The sequence below is a fragment of the Dipodomys merriami genome, unplaced genomic scaffold (genome assembly GCF_024711535.1).
Source record: "Dipodomys merriami isolate MVZ:Mamm:240054 unplaced genomic scaffold, mDipMer1.0.p SCAF_50, whole genome shotgun sequence".
Classification (NCBI taxonomy): Eukaryota; Metazoa; Chordata; class Mammalia; order Rodentia; family Heteromyidae; genus Dipodomys; species Dipodomys merriami.
Window position 1 is genome coordinate 8006106 of NW_027206069.1, and position 17344 is coordinate 8023449.

Genomic DNA, 17344 nt, shown 5'->3' on the forward strand with positions numbered 1-17344 from the left:
GCTCCTACGGCCTTTAGCTGAAAGGCCGGTCACCTCTGAAGCCGAGGACGCTTGGCTTTGGGGTCTTGGCCATTTCTCTCTAGAGGGCTCTGGGGGAAGTCAGGACACCGCTTCTGTCTGGTCAGCTCTCCTTCACTCACCTCCTACACTGACTCTCCTACACATTTAATGGGGTGCTGCGAATCACGACCAAGCTGTGAAACCCCTTTGAAATGCCTCCTGTGCTCCCTGGAAAGCCAGAGCGCCTCATTTTTATGCCATTCTCAGATGTAGACAGTTTTTGCCACTGCAATGGTAAATGGTCAGAAGTCAGTGTACTTCCAGGTTCTCTTTGCTCTCTCTCTCTGCCATTCATGTCCAACGTTCCCTATCTCATCCTTTTTTGGTTTGTGCTACGTAGGCTGGGTCCCAGGGATCCCCCTCTAGGTTCCTTCTCAAAGGCTGGCCAATGTAGGCTTGATCTATTTGTTCAGAGTTTCTCTGCATTTTTTCAAAAATTCGCCATCTTGACCACATGGTGGGTTAAGGGTTTGGCCCCATCTGACCCTTAGCCTTCCACCAAGCTTTCCACTCCATCCATCTATTCTAAGGTGCCTTGCTAACAAGTTGCTCTTTTCACAGGCCCTGGTAACTGAGGCCCAACCATCTGATGTGATTTGTTAGCAAAGATGTCTACACATTGTTGTCAAAATTTTGGGGTTTTGAGTTTGGCCTTTTTTGTTTTGTGTTGTGTATTCTACTACTGACTACGTGGTTCTAAAATACTGGGCCTATCTGTGCTAAAATTCTCATCACATCTAATGAGTTTTGTCATTGCAGAATATTTGTTGGTCAGTTCTTGATAAGGACCAGGTAAGCTCTACTTATTCTGTTTGATCTCCTTGTTGCTTTAATTGGAAATAATAAAGGGCTTTTGTGGCAAAGATTTCAGTTCAAAGCCAACCCGGGCTGAAAAATCCCTAAGACTCCATCTCCCAACTAACCTGCAAAGAGCCAGGCTGGAAGCCTGGCTCAAGACTCTTATCTCTAACCACCAAACACTGCAAGTAGTACTATAACTCAAAGTGGTAGAGTGGAGTGATAGCCTTGAGCAGAAGTGCTCAGGGATAGTGCCCAGGCCTTGAGTTCAGTCCTCCTTGAATACTAACTGGGACAAGCCATCCCAGCAACGAGTACCTAGACTCAGCCAGTCTGGGGAACAAGGGAACATGGAAAGGAGTAAGAGGAGATGATGTCACAACAGCCACTTTGTGCCTGCTCTTTCAAAATTAACCAGAGCCGGGAGGTCAATAGAAGTAGGAAGCCTGCCCATCTAGTGTCCATACCTGTCTACCTATTAACTGGACAAGAATTTATATTCTTGCCTTTGTTACCTGACTTCTCTACCTAGTCACCAGATGTCAGAAGTAGCTAGGGACACTTCTACCAACATTTTTCAGCCCCAAGTCCTTCCTCTTGCCATTTATTTGCTTTCTAGTATTTTTTTTCCAGCCCCTCAATGCCTCATGAGACTTCTCCAGACTTCATCTAAGGACTCACGCCACCAAGGGACAGCTGCTACTCACTGCTTTCTCTGGGAGGGGACCAAATTCCAGCCTTTTACCGCTATGGTCCATGCCCCTTGTCACCAGGAAGTAGCCAGAGAGAATCCGCACCCTATTTCATGATTATTAAAGGCTGGAATATAAGGTATGCTCCTGGATGGTGAGCAGACTCCACCCTCCTCTCAGCAAAGTCTCCACCCAGTACCTGCATTACCTAGGCAACTGGCACACCTGGAAGAGGTCATATCTGCATCCACTGAGGTCACTTCTGAATTTGATGTGGCCACACCTTTCTCTGCCCATACCCTAGATAAGGCCTAGCCCAGCTCTCTCTTTCCCAGCTCTTTCCCAGCTCTCTCCTCTCTTTTCTAGCTCTTTCTCAGCTCTTTCCCACCTCTTTCCCAGGTCTTTCCCAGGCTTTTCCCAACCACGTGGAGGGCCAACATGGCCTGGTGAATGAACAATGAATAAACCTACCCCTTACCTGAAAAAAAAAAAAAAAAAAGAGGAGATGGTGTCAGACCCTGAGGTTTGGCCCTTCAAAATTAATCTGAGCTGGAAGATCATAAGAAATAGTTATATGAAGGGGCTGGGAAGGTGGCTCAGTGGTAGAGCACTTGCCTCGCATGCATGAGGCCCTGGGTTCGATTCCTCAGCACCACATGAGCAAAAAAAGCCAGAAGTGGCGCTGTGGCTCAAGTGGTAGAGCGCTAGCCTTGAGCTGAAGAGCTGAGGGACAGCGCCCAGGCCCAGAGTTCAGGCCCCACGACCGGAACCCCCCCCCCCAAAAAAGAAAGAAACAGTTTTCCAGAATGGAACTTGGTGACTTGATGAGACTGATTGGAGGAGAGAGGGGAGGATGAGGGATGATGAAGGGATGATGGAGGGCGTGATTATGATCAATGGATGTGTTCACATGGATGCTAATAAAAAAGAAATAGTTATATGATCAGCCAGGAAGTTCCCGGAGGCCACCCCACCAGCCTTGGCCAGAGCAGCTGCTGCTGTGATCTTAGATGCTAATGAAGACACTAACATGCTTGCTCCTGCCAATTCCATGTTGAAATCTGACAAAAGGTACAGTTTGGTAGGGGAATGGACCTCCAGAATTGGCCTCCTGCTTACTGCATCCGGGGTGGATGGGGAGCCCCTTGTAGCCTGGTGAGGGCAGTGGCTGAAATGGGTCTTAGGATGCAGGAGGCAGGGAAGTAAAGGCTGGGGTTGCCAAAGGCCCTGTGTTAGGGCTGGGAGGGGTACCCCAGTGGGATGGTGCCTTTCTCTAAAAGCCCCAGAGCCCACTTCTCCACACTCTGGGTCTCTCCTTAAGTCTCCACACATTGATTTAAAAGGCAGCAGGACACAAACAAAGCTACTGCCCAGTTTGTTGAGACTCCCTATCCCTTAACAGAAGAAAGCTGGAATCCATCTTCCCTTTGATAGGGGAGGAAGTTGGGGCCACTTTAGACAGATGTAGAAGGCCCCAGGACAAAGCAAGACCCGAGCCTGGCCAGCTGTTTCCAAATGCCTGGCTGGCATGGCTCTCATCCTGTCCCTCCTATGGCCTGCCCCCTCTGCCTACTTCACTTCCACCTACCCTAAAGGCTTCTGGGAATCCCAGGCAAGCACAAAGGCTATTATTGTTCCCAATCCCTGAGTGGGAATTAGGTGAAGGTGGGGTGTGCAGCCGGTTTTATGAACCTACCTTCAATTGTAGCACCCTGGTAAGAACAAATGAGCTATGGAAAGGGAATTCACTCCTCCCATCTGTGAGGACACTGAGTTTGGGGGCTTCAGGCAAGGGCAGCCCCTGCCCACTCTTCTAGCTTTTCCCAGGAAAGGAGACTTCCTGCAACCATGAAACTTACCTCTGTCTTGTTCCTTTCTGAAAGTGACCCTGCCAGAGTCTGTTGGAAGATATGTAAGAAGCCCCTGCTAGCCGGGCGCTGGTGGCTCACGCCTTTAATCCTAGCTACTCAGGAGGCTGAGATCTGAGGATCGCGGTTCAAAGCCAGCCCGAGCAGGAAAGACCATGAGACTCCTATCTCCAATAAACCACCAGAAAACCAGAAGTGGCGCTATAGCTCAAGTGGTAGAGCGCTTGCCTTGAGCTGAAGAGCTGAGGGACAACGCCCAGGCCCAGAGTTCAAGCCCTACGACCAACAACAACAACAACAACAAAAGCCCCTGCTACTGAACAGCCCTCCTACAACAGTTCAGAACCAATGGGATAGGGAGGTTTTGTTGTTGTTGCTGTTGTTTGTTTGTTTGTTTTGTGGGTCGTGGACCTGACCTCTGGGTCTGGGTGCTGTCCCTCAGCTCTTCAGCTCAAGGCTAGCGCTCTACCACTTGAGCCACAGAGCCACTTCTGGCTTTTTCTGCTTATGTGACGCTGAGGAATCGAACCCAGGGCCTCATGCATGCAAGGCAACCACTGTACCACTGAGCCACTTTCCCAGCCCTGGGATAGGTTTTGTTCACCCAAGAAACTGAAACTTATCTTTTTCTCCTTACCTCTCCCTTCCCCTCACTCTTTCCTTTCCTTCCTCCCTCCCTTCCTCCCTCCCTCCCCCTTCCCTCTTTCTCTCCCAAATTTGCTCCTCCAAATACTCCCCAATTCTCATGAGGTCTTGCCTCACTTTAAGTTCAAAAGCAACAAAGCTAACAAAGTCCTTTGAAACCATAAACCAAATCAACCTTTCCTCCTTTAAACCTGATTTTCTCACAGTAATGGAAAGCCAACTAGCACGGCACCCCCTCGGAGCCCACATCTCCAGCTATCTGTTGTTGGTCCATCCCGACAGCAGACCTCAAGAACCACAGGGGCAAAAGCTCAGTCAAGTCCTCACAGTCCCTAGCACCCAGCTGACTGCCTGATCCCACTCTCTTTCAAATGGGTGTGTGGGCCTGAGAGTGAGTCACATGTGAGATTGTTTTCCAATGTTCTGGAACTGACCCCCATTTCTGATGAGAAGTTTCAAGGATACCCTCTGGTGTCTGTGTGTTGGGGGTGGCGGGGGGGGGGTGGGGGGCGGATAATGCAGAACAAGGCCCTGGCTTTGGCCATCGGCACAAAATGAAGCACTGAGGAATGAGCTTTAACTTTGGGAGGGTGCAGTGGCCCCTCTGAGGCTGGGACTGGCCACTGTATATACAGGGGCTGGGCTGGGACCAGGATAAGGACAACAGGCTCTGGCTTTTGTGTCAGGAGCAAACACAGCACACACAGCCTCCCAAGGACTGAGCTCAACCCCCTCCTGCCTGAAAGGTGGGAAATCAAGGAGTACCACACTCCATTTAGGCAGGGACTAACAGGGGCCTGGGGAGAAGGCCAGCTTCCTAGAGTTACACACAGGGTAAGGGTCAGGGCCAGGGGTGTGGGCAACTGGTATGTTCCCACTGAGGTCCCACAGGCCTCCCCAGCCATTTGCACACCCGAAGAAAGGCTCCACATGAGTTCACATCCACTTGTTATTATTCCTTATTTTCTTATTTGTCTTGATTTCTTGAGTTGGTACATTAGTCTTTCCCCTTCCCCCTCCCTCTCCCTCAATAGATCAGGCCAGACAGAAGGCACCAACTCTGCTCTCATGATCCTCTTCTCTGCAAGGTGTGGAGCTCTTAGAGGACTGCAGCCACCAGGGCAGACCCCACAGTGCCTACCAGACCTTTGGCTGACGCAGAGAGTCCGGCAGCTCCTGAGGAGGTAGAACAGGATAACCAGAGTGGGACCAGTGGGGCAGGAGACAGGGGCAGAACTGCAGGGCCAGAGAGGGCGAGCAATACTGGAGAACCTCAGTAAGGCCTGAGACCTGGGGCAGTCCTCTCCCTCTTTACCCATAAGCCCTTGCCACCCACCAGGGTCTGTGCCATTATCCCAGGAAGAGAACCCCAATGGAGACTGCTTAAATGAGACTGGAGCTGGGTCCTGACCTGGCCATGCCTGCTCCCTGGCTTCCTCCCCACACCCTGCCCAGGACACTCACCCATGGACTGCAGGGCTGCCACCATGCTACCCGCTGGGACGCCTCCCCCGTTGGCGATGGCAGTGATAGACATCATTTTGGCTGCGATGGAAGAGGCTGAGATTCCTGATGTTGTGAAGCCCACAGCTCCTAGTACCAGTGGCACTGCTACCACGGCCGTGGCTGTGGGAAGAAGCGCCAAGTGGTGGGGGTGAAAGGGCAGCTGGGGGAAGGGGACCCCAGGTCTAGCCAGGGAACCTCAAAGGGTCTGGAGAAGGAGAGGCCGATTGGAGTGTGCCAGAGGTGCTAGGGCTCCCCAGGAGGACCTGAGGCCCAGGGACCCTGCAGAAGCCCCTCTGGCAGAGACACTGCTGAGGCCCTTGCTTTACTATGAGCCACTGGACAGTCTAGCAGGAAGCTGCTTTGCTCTGCAAGGAAGGCTGAGCACCAAGATTGAGGACACCACTCTGAAATCCAGCCTAAACCCAGCACATCCTGAGCCCTGGCTCTGCCCTGCCTGCTCCAACCCCCAGGGAGAACCCCAGAGACAGAAGGTAGATGCTGAGACACCAAGGTGCTGGCAGCAATCACACACCAAGGAGGAGGGGAGAGAAAGGTCCTGAGCCAGCCTGTGAGGGGCAGCAAGACCTTCTTGGAGAAAGTGGTATCTGGGCCTCAGTGTTTGCCTTGGTCCAATGCTGGGGCAAAACAGTGGCTCAGATCTTTGCCTCTTCCTGAGGAGCAAGTGTGTTTGCAGGAGCACAGTCAGCCTCCTAAGGAGGCAGCACAGAGCCCTGCTGAACCTGCACAGGGCACAGCGGAAGTGGCTGAGCAGATGGCGGCTGAAATGTACACTCTCAGCCAGTCCAATCCACCTTACATCCTATGTACATCCTTCCCAGAATCCCCCCAAAATTAGTGAGGGGGGACTGCTGCTGTTTATGGGGACTTCACATAACCTTGCATGCTCAAGAACTTTACACACATGTCCAAGGTCACATAGTGCGTGCTGTGCCCAGAAGACACCAGCACTCAGCTCTCCCTCCTGGTGTCCAAGTTCCTTGTGTCTTAGTTCCAGCTCTTATTTTTAGCCATCTTGTTCATTCTATCCTCTCCCCCTCCACCACCTCTCTGAGAAGAATTGCAGCTCCCCAGCTGTCTGGGTTCAGGAGAAGTAGAGAACTTGAGTCCCTTTCTCACAGAGACTTACCTCCTCCTGCCACCACTGCAACAGTCTTGGCTACAAACAAAAAGGACATGATATGAGAGAAGCAGTTGGCCCCAGGCAGCTGGAAACACTTAAGCAGGAACAAGGAAGTGCCCAGAGCTGTATAAGCCCTCCTGGTATTTCCTAGATCAATGATGAAGCTGGTGACCCTGTATCTTCTTTACAGAATACACACCCTTTACCCAGGACCTGAGGATGTAATGACTCGTTTGTGCCCTTCCACTGGTGGTACTAAACAGGGAAGGTACTAAACACAATCGAGCTGTGGTTCTCACCTTGCAAACAGCATGGGTGTATGACTTCCCACACTTGGGCCTCACCATGGTCACTCATCAGTTAGAAGAGGGCCAGAAGGACCTCTTTCCCTCCCCCCGTCATGATTTTACACAACCTAATTATTCCACCTTATTAGCTAATAAAAACAAAAAACAAACCCTGACAACTCGGAAGCAGTCATCTCTGCTCTAAATTGCCTGCCCTCCATCTCAAGTGACTTTTGCTTTGCTAGTAAGTCATTTGCAGCTGTCTTTCTATTCTTGGGGGTTATTTGCCCTGTTATCTTAATGCTACTCTGAAACAACAAAGATGTGCGCCATCTACTGGTGACAGATCCACAGGGCCATCCACCTCAGCCAGCGGCCCATACATGGGAAGGGGGCTGGGCTCCCCAGAAAGGGAGGCCCTTTTTGGCCCTTTGTGTCATGCAGAGGATCAGGACTTCTAAAGAAGTAAGGATTGCTGGGATGTCTGATTCAGAGATAGGGTCCTGTCCTCAGTGAGTTTTCTCCCCTGACAAGGGGTCATGGGGGTTGGGGGGGGAAACTTGCCATCCAGGCTCCAGAAAATTCAAACATCTGATCTAAGTTTCGCTTTGTTCTTGTTTATTTGCCTACTAGCTGGCTGGGGCTACTGGTGGAGAAATCATTAGTATGTTTTTATTTCCCCTATCTCCTAAGTCTTCTTAGTTTCAAATAAGAGGCTAAGCAATAATAAACAAAGCATTGTGCATGCAGCAAGAAAAGCATATGACTGTGCTGTTCTGAGCATGGTTCAAAGGCATTAGCTACTTTTGAATTGCCGGTGACAACACCGGAACAGCTCACTAGGGTGAGGTTTCCAGTGCTTCTGGTTGTGCTGGCCTTCCCCTGTGCTGTGGGAACAACTTAGCACTTCTTTCTACTTGTTATTTCATGAAGGGATACACCTAGCCTTCCTCCCTGCCTGCGACACTGGACATTGCGACAGAGGTAAATGGTTCTTGTTGATAAAAGTGTCCAGGACAGCTACTAGCAGAGAGGGTATCTGGTAAAATTGAACTGGTATTATTGTAGTCCTATGTATTGCTCAGTCATAACTTGGAGATTGGTCTGCATTTCTCCTCTTATTTTTTATTGGTACATATTAATTGTACATAAAGATTTCCCTGTGACAAGTCCTTACATGTATATCACCTACTTTATCGCACTCGTCCTCTATTACTTTTCTCTTATCCCCTCTCCTTTTATTCATAGTTTTTCATAGGTTTCCTTATTCTGTTCTCATACATGCATGTCAAAGGCCAATCTCTCCAACAGCCTCACCTTTTCCTCTCCTCCCTCCTCTCTATATGCCCCCAACTACCTCCCTCTTTACCTTTGCCCTTTTTTTATGTTGTCATCGGTATTTCTGACATGCAGGCAGGAATGTTACATGTGACTCAGCATCTGATCTTCTTATCATCCTATCCCTGCAGAATGTAGGTACAGGGAGATGCGGAGGAAGAAGCTGCTTACCTCCAATGGGTAGAGCAGCGGTAGCTGCAGCAGGCAGGGCGCTGACATCCAGTGCTGCCAACAAGGGCCCAAGGGTAGAGGCTGCAGGACCCAGGGCAGCTGGGGATAAGAGTGCGAGCCCTGGGGAAGAGCATAGGATCAGAGATCAGGGGAGGGCTCAGTGGCCCCATCCTTGGATTCAATGCTGGGCAGTCTGTGTCCTGGAAATTGGGAGAACCCTGGGGTTCCACCATCTGTCTCTAAGATGGAGAGGAGAAGGGCAGTGGGTATGGGCTGGGGAGTGCCTGGCCACACCAAGTAAGGACAGGAAACTCCCTTGGGATGCTGGCTGGTCTCCAGAACCCAGTTCTCCTGGATGTGAAAAAGACCAATCCAAGGAGAAGTACAACACACTCTCCAGTGCAAGGAAACTTATGCATACAATGCCAGGCGGTCTACAAAAACCCATGTGAAAGCCACACTGGCATGCAACATGAGGGCAAGGTTGATCTGAGGACAGGAAATTGGGAATGAGGGGTAAGATAAATGATTGAGAGTAAGCGGAAGAAGGGGGGCGGGGGCTGTGTGTTACAAAAGCTGATGAAGAAAAGAGGGACTGAGCTGAAGAGTTTTGTGCAGATCACTGTCCTGGACAAAGCTCTCAGAAAGGCTGGCCAGATGGACTTTGCTGACAAGGGGACATTTTGATAAAAGCTGAAAGGAGGGGGATTGTTGAGCCAATCCAGAGCATGTTGAGAGTAGGAGAGAGATGGGCAGGTGACCTCTCTGAAGAGGCATGAGGAGGCCCAGGTTGTGCACCAGGCACCTCATGGAACTCCTAGGCCTGAGCCCTGAGGGACCCAGAGCCCCACACCCACATCCGGGCCTTTTCTCCCTCAGGGAGAGAATATGGAGGAGAGTGTATGTAGGTGGGAATCATGAGCAGCTGAGAGGGCAGGATTCTCTACCCTCCCTAGCTGTCCACATGCCCCTCAACCCCAGCCCCTCATATTTGACAGGAACACTTACCCTTTGAGGAAAGACCAGCCAAGATAGTCCCGGAGGCCACCCCACCAGCCTTGGCCAGGGTGGCTGCTGCTGTGATCTTAGATGCCAATGAAGACACTAACATGCTTGCTCCTGCCAATTCCATGTTGAAATCTGACAAAAGGGTACAGTTTGGTAGGGGAATGGACCTCCAGAATTGGCCTCCTGCTTACTGCATCCGGGGTGGATGGGGAGCCCCTTGTAGCCTGGTGAGGGCAGTGGCTGAAATGGATCTTAGGATGCAGGAGGCAGGGAAGTAAAGGCTGGGATTGCCAAAGGCCCTGTGTTAGGGCTGGGAGGGGTACCCCAGTGGGATGGTGCCTTTCGCTAAAAGCCCCAGAGCCCACTTCTCCACACTCTGGGTCTCTCCTTAAGTCTCCACACATTGATTTAAAAGGCAGCAGACAAAGCTACTGCCCAGTTTACTGAGACTCCCTATCCCTTAGCAGAAGAAAGCTGGAATCCATTTTCCCTTTGATAGGAGATCTTCCCTTTGATAGGAGAGGAAGTCGGGGCCAGTTTAGACAGATGTAGAAGGCCCCAGGACAAAGCAAGACCCGAGCCTGGCCAGCTGTTTCCAAATGCCTGGCTGGCATGGCTCTCATCCTGTCCCTCCTATGGCCTGTCCCCTCTGCCTACTTCACCTCCACCTACCCTAAAGGCTTCTGGGAATCCCAGGCAAGCACAAAGGCTATTATTGTCCCCCAATCCCTGAGTGGGAATTAGGTGAAGGTGGGGTGTGTGGCCCGGTTTTTTCTGAAAACCTACCTTCAGTTGTAGCGCCCTGGTAAGAACAATTGAGCTGTGGAGAGGGAAGTCACTCCTCTCATTCGAGAAGACACTGAGTTTGGGGGCTTCAGGAAAGGGCAGCCCCTGCCTCCCATACTGGCCTTTTCCAGGGAAGGGGACTTCCTGCAACCATGAAGCTTACCTCTGTCTTGTTCCTTTCTGAAAGTGACCCTGGAAGAGTCTGATGGAAGATATTTAAGAAGTCCCTGCTTCTGAATGGCCCACCCCCAATGACAGCCAATGGGGTAAGTTTCATTTTCCCAGGAAACCGAATCTTATTTTCTCCTCCCTACCCACACCGGTCCCCACCCTTTCTCTGTATTGGAGAGCAAATCCAGTTATGCTAGAATAATGAGTTGGCCACTGTATGTGTTTTTTCCTATCTGGAAGGAAATGACCTAATCCCAGATTTCCTAAGAGAAGACACAGAACAAAGTATCAAGAAAGATACAGGATTTCTAATTTTCTTACCAGGACAAAATAGCCTATACAAATAACAAAGTAAATAAGATTAGAATACATTTATCAGAAATAAATGAAAGGCCTCCAAATAAACTCATCTCTGTCCTTCACCAAGTGGTACATAAAAGAGCAGCTGATGCTGGTCTTCATGGAAAGACAAGAACAAGTCCCTGGAATACAAGTGATTCCAGCAGCTTTAGGGGAATTGAGACTACCAAATCTTTGCTGAGAATATGGTTATTTCATTGCTTGTTGAAGTTTTGCCTTTACAGGTTTTCTGTAGTCATTACAGGCAGGTTTACCGAGGGACAGAAGACTCTTACAAGTTTGTCAGATTTAACTTTGGTTCTTTGTAAGTTCCAGGTAAGCCATGCTTAAAAAAAATTTCTATTATCTCCAGTGTTGTAAAGGGGCTGTTGGTATAGACTCATTTGATCTGTGGACTACAGTTCAAAGCCAGCCTGGGCAGAAGGGTCCCTGTGAGAATCTCATCTCTAATTAACCAGCAGAATGAATGCTTGAGGTGGCTCTATGGCTCAAAGTGGTAGAGTTCATGCATTGTGCCCAGGCTCTGAGTTCAAAAACCTCCTAAGACTTTTGTTGTGTGACATTCTTTCTGTAGTACACAGATTTGTAAACCTTACCCAGCCTGACCTGGGAAAATATTGTTCATTATATTTAAGTTCAAAGACTCCTGACTATATGGATATCAGTCACATGGAGCCATCTTTGATTGACTCCTTAAATTATGGCTGGGATCTGCCCAGGCAAAAACTAAAGGGGAACTCTGGACAGCCTTAGGAAAAACATGTTGTTTTACAAGAGAGCCTATTTGGTAGACTTTGGTTAAAGTAACTTGGTTAGGCTCTTGGCCATAAGGGCCCAATACAGCTGTCTCACTAGGAAATCAATGACTTGATTTCATGTACATAAAATTAGTGGGAATGAAATAAGGATATTAAATCTAAGTAATGCTATCCTAGCATCTTGATAGAAGTTAATAGAAGATGGGGACTTTCTGAGAATTCTAGAGGTTTCAGAGGACATTCTTTGGATTGCAAGTATGTCATAGGTTGTTGGTCTCCAGAAAGCTCATGCTCCCTCTAGATAATTGGGGTCCTAATTGTCGCTGATTGTGCCCCTGGATTGTCATCTCTGCCTTTATATGACGCTTTAATTATTATCCTCATTTAGCTGTTCATGTGTAACACTTTTGTGAGCTTTAAATAACGTTATCCAGTTTGCTCTGCCTATGTATAACACTTTTGTTAAGGCTGTTAATGCCTGATCTCCATCCCAATTCTGTCTTTAAAAGCCATGTGCTAGCTCTGTTCCAGGTTCTAGGTCTTTGAGACAGGAGTCTACCTACAGTGGCCAGCTTTCTAACAAGTATTCCTAATTCAATTCTACCTCTTAAAATGTGGCTTCTCTGTTTTCTCACATCTGAATTCCTGGAATTACCTTATAACATTTACATACATACATACATACATACATACATAATTTAAAAAACAAATATTAAGGGCCATGCTCACAAATTGGAACCTGGTGGTAACTAACAAAACAGTTGGGCTTCCCTCCATTTAATGCTAAGTTACAAGAAGCCTTAAAGGGGTTAGCTAGCTAAAATCACCCTCTCCTTGGCAACTCTTTGTGAATGGATACAGTAAGATCTGAAGCTTATTTGAGGAAAGCAAGTCCTGAAGCTCACCTATGGTCCCTAATTTTGGGTAGATCCAGAGACAGCTCCATATTTTAGGATACTAAGTTATGCTCATCTTGGCTACCAAGAACCCTTACCTAAAAGATGGGAGGGGGGGGTTATATAGAACAAAGGCAGCATGTAACAGCCATTTTGAGTCTTTAGCTCCCATTTCCTGCTTAGAGAGGAAGTAATGTTTTTCTTTCTTTTTCTTTTAACTTCTCGTAGTAACATAAATTCTCAGACGCACCTTCTGAGACTCTCTTTTTTGTGAAACACCCTGAAATGCTTTTCACGTGAGGATCTCAAGGACCTGTGACTTTGTGTAAAAACTGGGAAGATGGGGGGGGGGGTTGCCGTTATCCATTCTTGGGTGACATTTATACTTCCTGCATCCCTTGCTCATTTCATTGCTCTGCAGTCTTTGGCTTATCAGCTTAACTTGCCATCAGCAAGTTGTGAAAGTCCTTGCTTTCCTGATTGCCTGCTTTCCCAGTAACTCCTATCACAAGTAACGGTGATCGGTTTCACTTTGTTGTAAGTGTAATTTGGATCCAATTCTATTTTATAGAACTGTTGGAATGCCTCAAGAGTTGAGGTACTACATTGAAATAAGGCTACTAGCTATAAAGGAATTTACAGAAGGGCATGCTACTGATAGGAAACTAATTAAACAAACATGCGGAGTGGGCAGTCTGCCAAGATTTTATTCCTCTGGTTCTGACAGTCAAACTTAGGTTCACAATCTTGCACCATTCACCAGTTTTGAAAGGATTTTTCTGAGCATTTACCCAAAAACCAGAATACCTAGCCAAAACAGGAACTTGTGAGGAAAACAAGGAATGGGGCCTAACTAAAAATGTTTCTTGTAAGATGGCCAAGACCCTTAAAAAGGGTGGTGCTTAGGTCAAACAACTACTTTTGACAGAGTCTAACTCTTACAATACATAAACCGATGAGAAAATGTGCTTCTGTTGTTTGTTTGTTTTAAGTATTTATATAGAGAAACCATTTCTTCCTGGGTTTTCATTTAAAATATAAGGCAAGGAAGGCACCAAGTCTCCAGGCTGTCATTCCAGCTATGGTGGAAAGCTAAAGAGAAGGAGCACCGTGCAGACAAGTCCCAGCAGAAAAAAGAAGGCTAAAGTGCCTGACTCAGGCACTTACCAGCAAGCACAAGGCCCTGAGCTCAAACCTCAGTGCTGCCAAAAATGTATGCGAGGCTACTAAGTGTATCTTGTTTTGATAGAAAATAATTTAATCTAAATTCAGAGTTTTGTAAGTTTTTTTTTTTTTTTTTTTTGGTCCATCGTGGGGCCTGAGCTCTGGGCCTGGGTGTTGTCCCTGAGCTCTTCAGCTCAAGACTAGTTTCTACCACTTGAACCACAGCGTGACTTCTGGCTTTTTCTGCTTATGTGGTGCTGAGAAGCGAATCTAGGGCTTCATGCATGCAAGGCAAACACTCTACCACTGAGCCACCTTCCCAGCCCCGTGAGTTTTTTTTTTTAATGTATTTTTTTCAGGGGAACCAGAAAGCAGGAAAAAATATAAAAAGGTATAAAAACATGTTGTGAAAAACCAAGTTTGCAAAACATGCTTTTAAATGAAAAATGATTTCTAAAAGAAAACAAAAGTAAGCTTTGTCCTAAAGAGGGTTTCAAAATGGATAAAAGAAAATTAAGCATAAATAAATTGTCAGGCTAAAGGGAAGTTGTACAGGGCTTGAAAAGATATAAAATGATAGACAGTGAGAGACAGACTGATTTATAAGAAGTGTATGAGATATGTAATTAAATTTGCTGTAATTTGAGAATTACCTGCAGAATTTCCTAAGGTCAAAATTCAATACAGTGATGCAAAACTAAACCTTGTCCCCTGGTTTCCCTTATTTGCAATAACTAGTATATGTCTGAGACAAGCAGAAACAGTCAGATATTAGGTGAAATGAACCCCAAGATAAGGACTCAAATGGTTTTTCTTTCTTGCTATTGTTTCTAACATATTTATAAGATGATTTCTTTGTTGCTTTGTATGTCCCTCTCCCACGGTATAACCCCTGTTTTCACTGTATTTGATGTTGGTATAATTTGGGGAGGGGAAGGGAAAAAACAAATTGTTTAAATAGGGATACAGGTGGACCCACTGCAACAATGAGATGTATAAGATGTTATGTCAAAAAACAAACTTTACTACTTTGGTGGGGGGAGAAGGTTGGGGCACAGGAGGGGATAGGAAGGGATGGTAAGGGGAAACAGTGCTTGGTAAGAAATGTACTCATTACTTTGCTTATGTAATTGTAACCCCTATGTATGGTATTTTCACAATAAATAAATAATTTTTAAAAAACAAGCCTTAATTCTATCTATAACATGACTGTCTTTAAAATATCGCTGTAATATTTGCCAAAAAATTGGCTTAAAGAAAACATGTCATATTTTATCAAGATATTAGCTTGTCAGGCTTTTGACTACTTAAGAAAACTGAACCTTAACTGAATCAGAGTTCATTTAACTACCTGTCTACCCTGTGAATCTTTTTTTTGGGGGGGGAGGTCCGGTTGTGGGGCCTGAACTCTGGGCCTGGACGCTGTCCCTCAGCTCTTCAGCTCAAGGCTAGCATTCTACCACTTGAGCCACAGCGCCACTTCCAGCTTTTTTCTTTTTGCTTATGTGGTGCTGAGGAATCAAACCCAGGGCCTCTGGCATGCAAGGCAAGTGCTCTACCACTGAACTACCTTCCCAGCCCCCCTGGGAATCTTTTAAATGACTTTGTTACAACAGTAGAAAAGCAAACTACGGTCTTAAGCTATCTTAACTCAAGTAATACTCTGTATGTCAATGACTAAAAGAATATTGAGCTGTGTGTCTAAGCTTTATCTAAGTATTGTGCAAATACTTGCTGAGCCTAAGTATGCCAGTTTACTATAGATAAAATGACCAGGTAACAGCTCTTTTACCTACTCCCTGTGACCTTAACCCGATAAAATAATCTGTAAAACTTATGGCATTTCTGCTGCTAATCAGTACCTTGTAGATTAAAAAAAACTCAAACTTGGTCACTTGGCAGAGTTTTTAAACCTGACTTACATCTATCTTTCTTAACTAAATCAGCATTATTCAGAAGATATGCTTATACCTTTAAAAATGGGGCTGTTTCCAGGCATTGTCAATGTTCATTCTAACTTGTGAGAGATCTAAAGTTCTGATTTTTGTCAATGATGTACACCTATTGTCTTACCTAGCCAAAGATTCTAAACTTTGCTTTCAGAATAACTAGATTAATGTGTACATATGACATTTATATACATATGTTCTGGCTCCTTTGTACGCTAAATGTATTTATTCCCTTACTCCCAATATAAGCCTTTCTAAATGCAAAGCTTCAGAAAAAACTTTACCAAACAGGTATCCTCTAGCTTAAAGTTGTCAGTGATGCCAACTTTTACAGGCACATGTGTGTGTGTGTGTGTGTGTGTGTGTGTGTGTGTGTATTCCAATGGTAACAGAGGAAGCCTAAGGATGCTAATGAAATGTTGTCAGTTATTAGCCTATATTGTTTTATGCAGTGGCAATAATTACACTGTTCTGTCAAAGGCTGCAGTGTTTTCAGCATTTTTAATGGCTATTCAGCTTTTGTCACTGTAGTTTTGGTCTGTTTGAAGCATTTGCAATCAATCCCAGGGAAAAATGACTCTAGCATGTACTTATTTACCAAATGAGTTTGGCTTTAGTATTTGCTGCTATCTCTTGACATAGTGAAGCATGTACTTTTCTACCAAATGAGTCTGGTTTTGGTATTTGCTGCTGTCTCTTGACATTGACATAGCTAAAACAGCAACCTGCACAGGACTCTGAGATGCTAGGGCATGATCTACAGAAAAAAAAATTAAACTTCTTTAAACTGCCAGGTAAGCCAGTCTAAGAGCTACTCTTCATAATCTCTTTGTTTGACTTAAAATTGGCCAAGAGGGTTTATTAGCACTGACTCTCTCCTGAACTGTTTTTCTTCTTTAACATGAGACCAGCCTAGGTCACTTGGGAAAAAGCTATAGGGATTATGACTAACCAGAGACAGTTCAGAGACAGTCTGGAGGAAAAAACTCTTCGGACTAAAAGGGTAATTATCAAAATCCAAATGGAATAACTTGTACCAGCCTTTCCAAAAACGAAGCCCAGGACATTGCAACATGGGGATTCTAATACATTCATGGCTGTCTAATATTAAAAGTCCCTTCAGGCTTATCTGACAGAGGAAAACTCCTGTATTTGGCCAAGGCCTTCTATTTAATTAGAGACAGGGATGGCTATTTCTCCTGGCTCTGAACATCTTTTAGTATGGTAATGAAATTTTTTTAATCTCCTTTACAATTTATTCAGTTGGATATCCTATGATATTTTCTTCTTCTTGTGTTCCAGCAGTACTTTTCTTCACTGTTTTCCAACGGTCTTTCTAGTTTTAGGTGGAAACCTTCAGAGAGGAAACTGGAAGATGCTTTTTCTCAGCCTTGTGAGTTAACTAAAAGCTAGGCACCCAGATCCTCCTACTTTGCATCTGTGCACTTTGACCTGACTTTCCCTGCTGTGGCCACTTTACAACTACAACAACTCCAGGAAAACAGGGTTCACCAATAAGCATCTTGTGGCAGAAGACAAACTGACCCTCATCAGGGAAGATATCTTCTTACATTCCGGAGAACAGCCAAATGCTCAGGAGACTGCCTGCCAGACAACTTGTTCCTGTTCCATTCTAGTGATAACAACTTTGCCAATATTCCTCTAGAGACCAAGACTGAGAATGGTCAACCAAGTCATGCCTTTTTTTTTTTTTTTTGCCAGTCCTGGGGCTTGAACTCAGGGCCT

At 46.3% G+C, this 17344-nt stretch overlaps 1 protein-coding gene across 2 annotated transcripts; it reads right to left on the reverse strand.

Annotated features, from left to right (window-relative positions):
* Positions 1 to 4998: 4998 nt before the first annotated feature.
* On the reverse strand, positions 4999 to 10592 carry LOC138810487 (interferon alpha-inducible protein 27, mitochondrial-like). Of its 2 annotated transcripts, XM_069997666.1 has the most exons (7): positions 10464 to 10592; positions 10301 to 10334; positions 9515 to 9646; positions 8507 to 8626; positions 6717 to 6746; positions 5528 to 5689; positions 4999 to 5239 (listed from the first exon to the last, which is right to left on the reverse strand). In XM_069997666.1, the coding sequence occupies exons 1-7, from the start codon at positions 10575 to 10577 to the stop codon at positions 5163 to 5165; spliced, it is 669 nt and encodes a 222-aa protein (XP_069853767.1). In that variant the 5' UTR covers positions 10578 to 10592; the 3' UTR covers positions 4999 to 5162. The 2 variants fall into 2 exon arrangements, with proteins under 2 accessions (XP_069853767.1, XP_069853768.1); XM_069997667.1 differs by lacking the exon at positions 10301 to 10334 and having other exon boundaries at positions 10464 to 10544.
* Between the last annotated feature and the right edge of the window lie 6752 nt (positions 10593 to 17344).

What these genes read in the sequence shown, in the direction of transcription:
- LOC138810487 (XM_069997666.1), bottom strand. Translation starts at nt 10,577, where the DNA reads ATGAAACTTACCCCATTGGCTGTCATTGGGGGTGGGCCATTCAGAAGC. An exon ending in CCAGGGCGCTACAACTGAAG is followed by an intron (nt 9,647 to 10,300) that starts GTAGGTTTTCAG and finishes CCCTTTTGTCAG; the next exon opens with ATTTCAACATGGAATTGGCA. An exon ending in TGCAGTGGTGGCAGGAGGAG is followed by an intron (nt 5,690 to 6,716) that starts GTAAGTCTCTGT and finishes TTCTTCCCACAG; the next exon opens with CCACGGCCGTGGTAGCAGTG.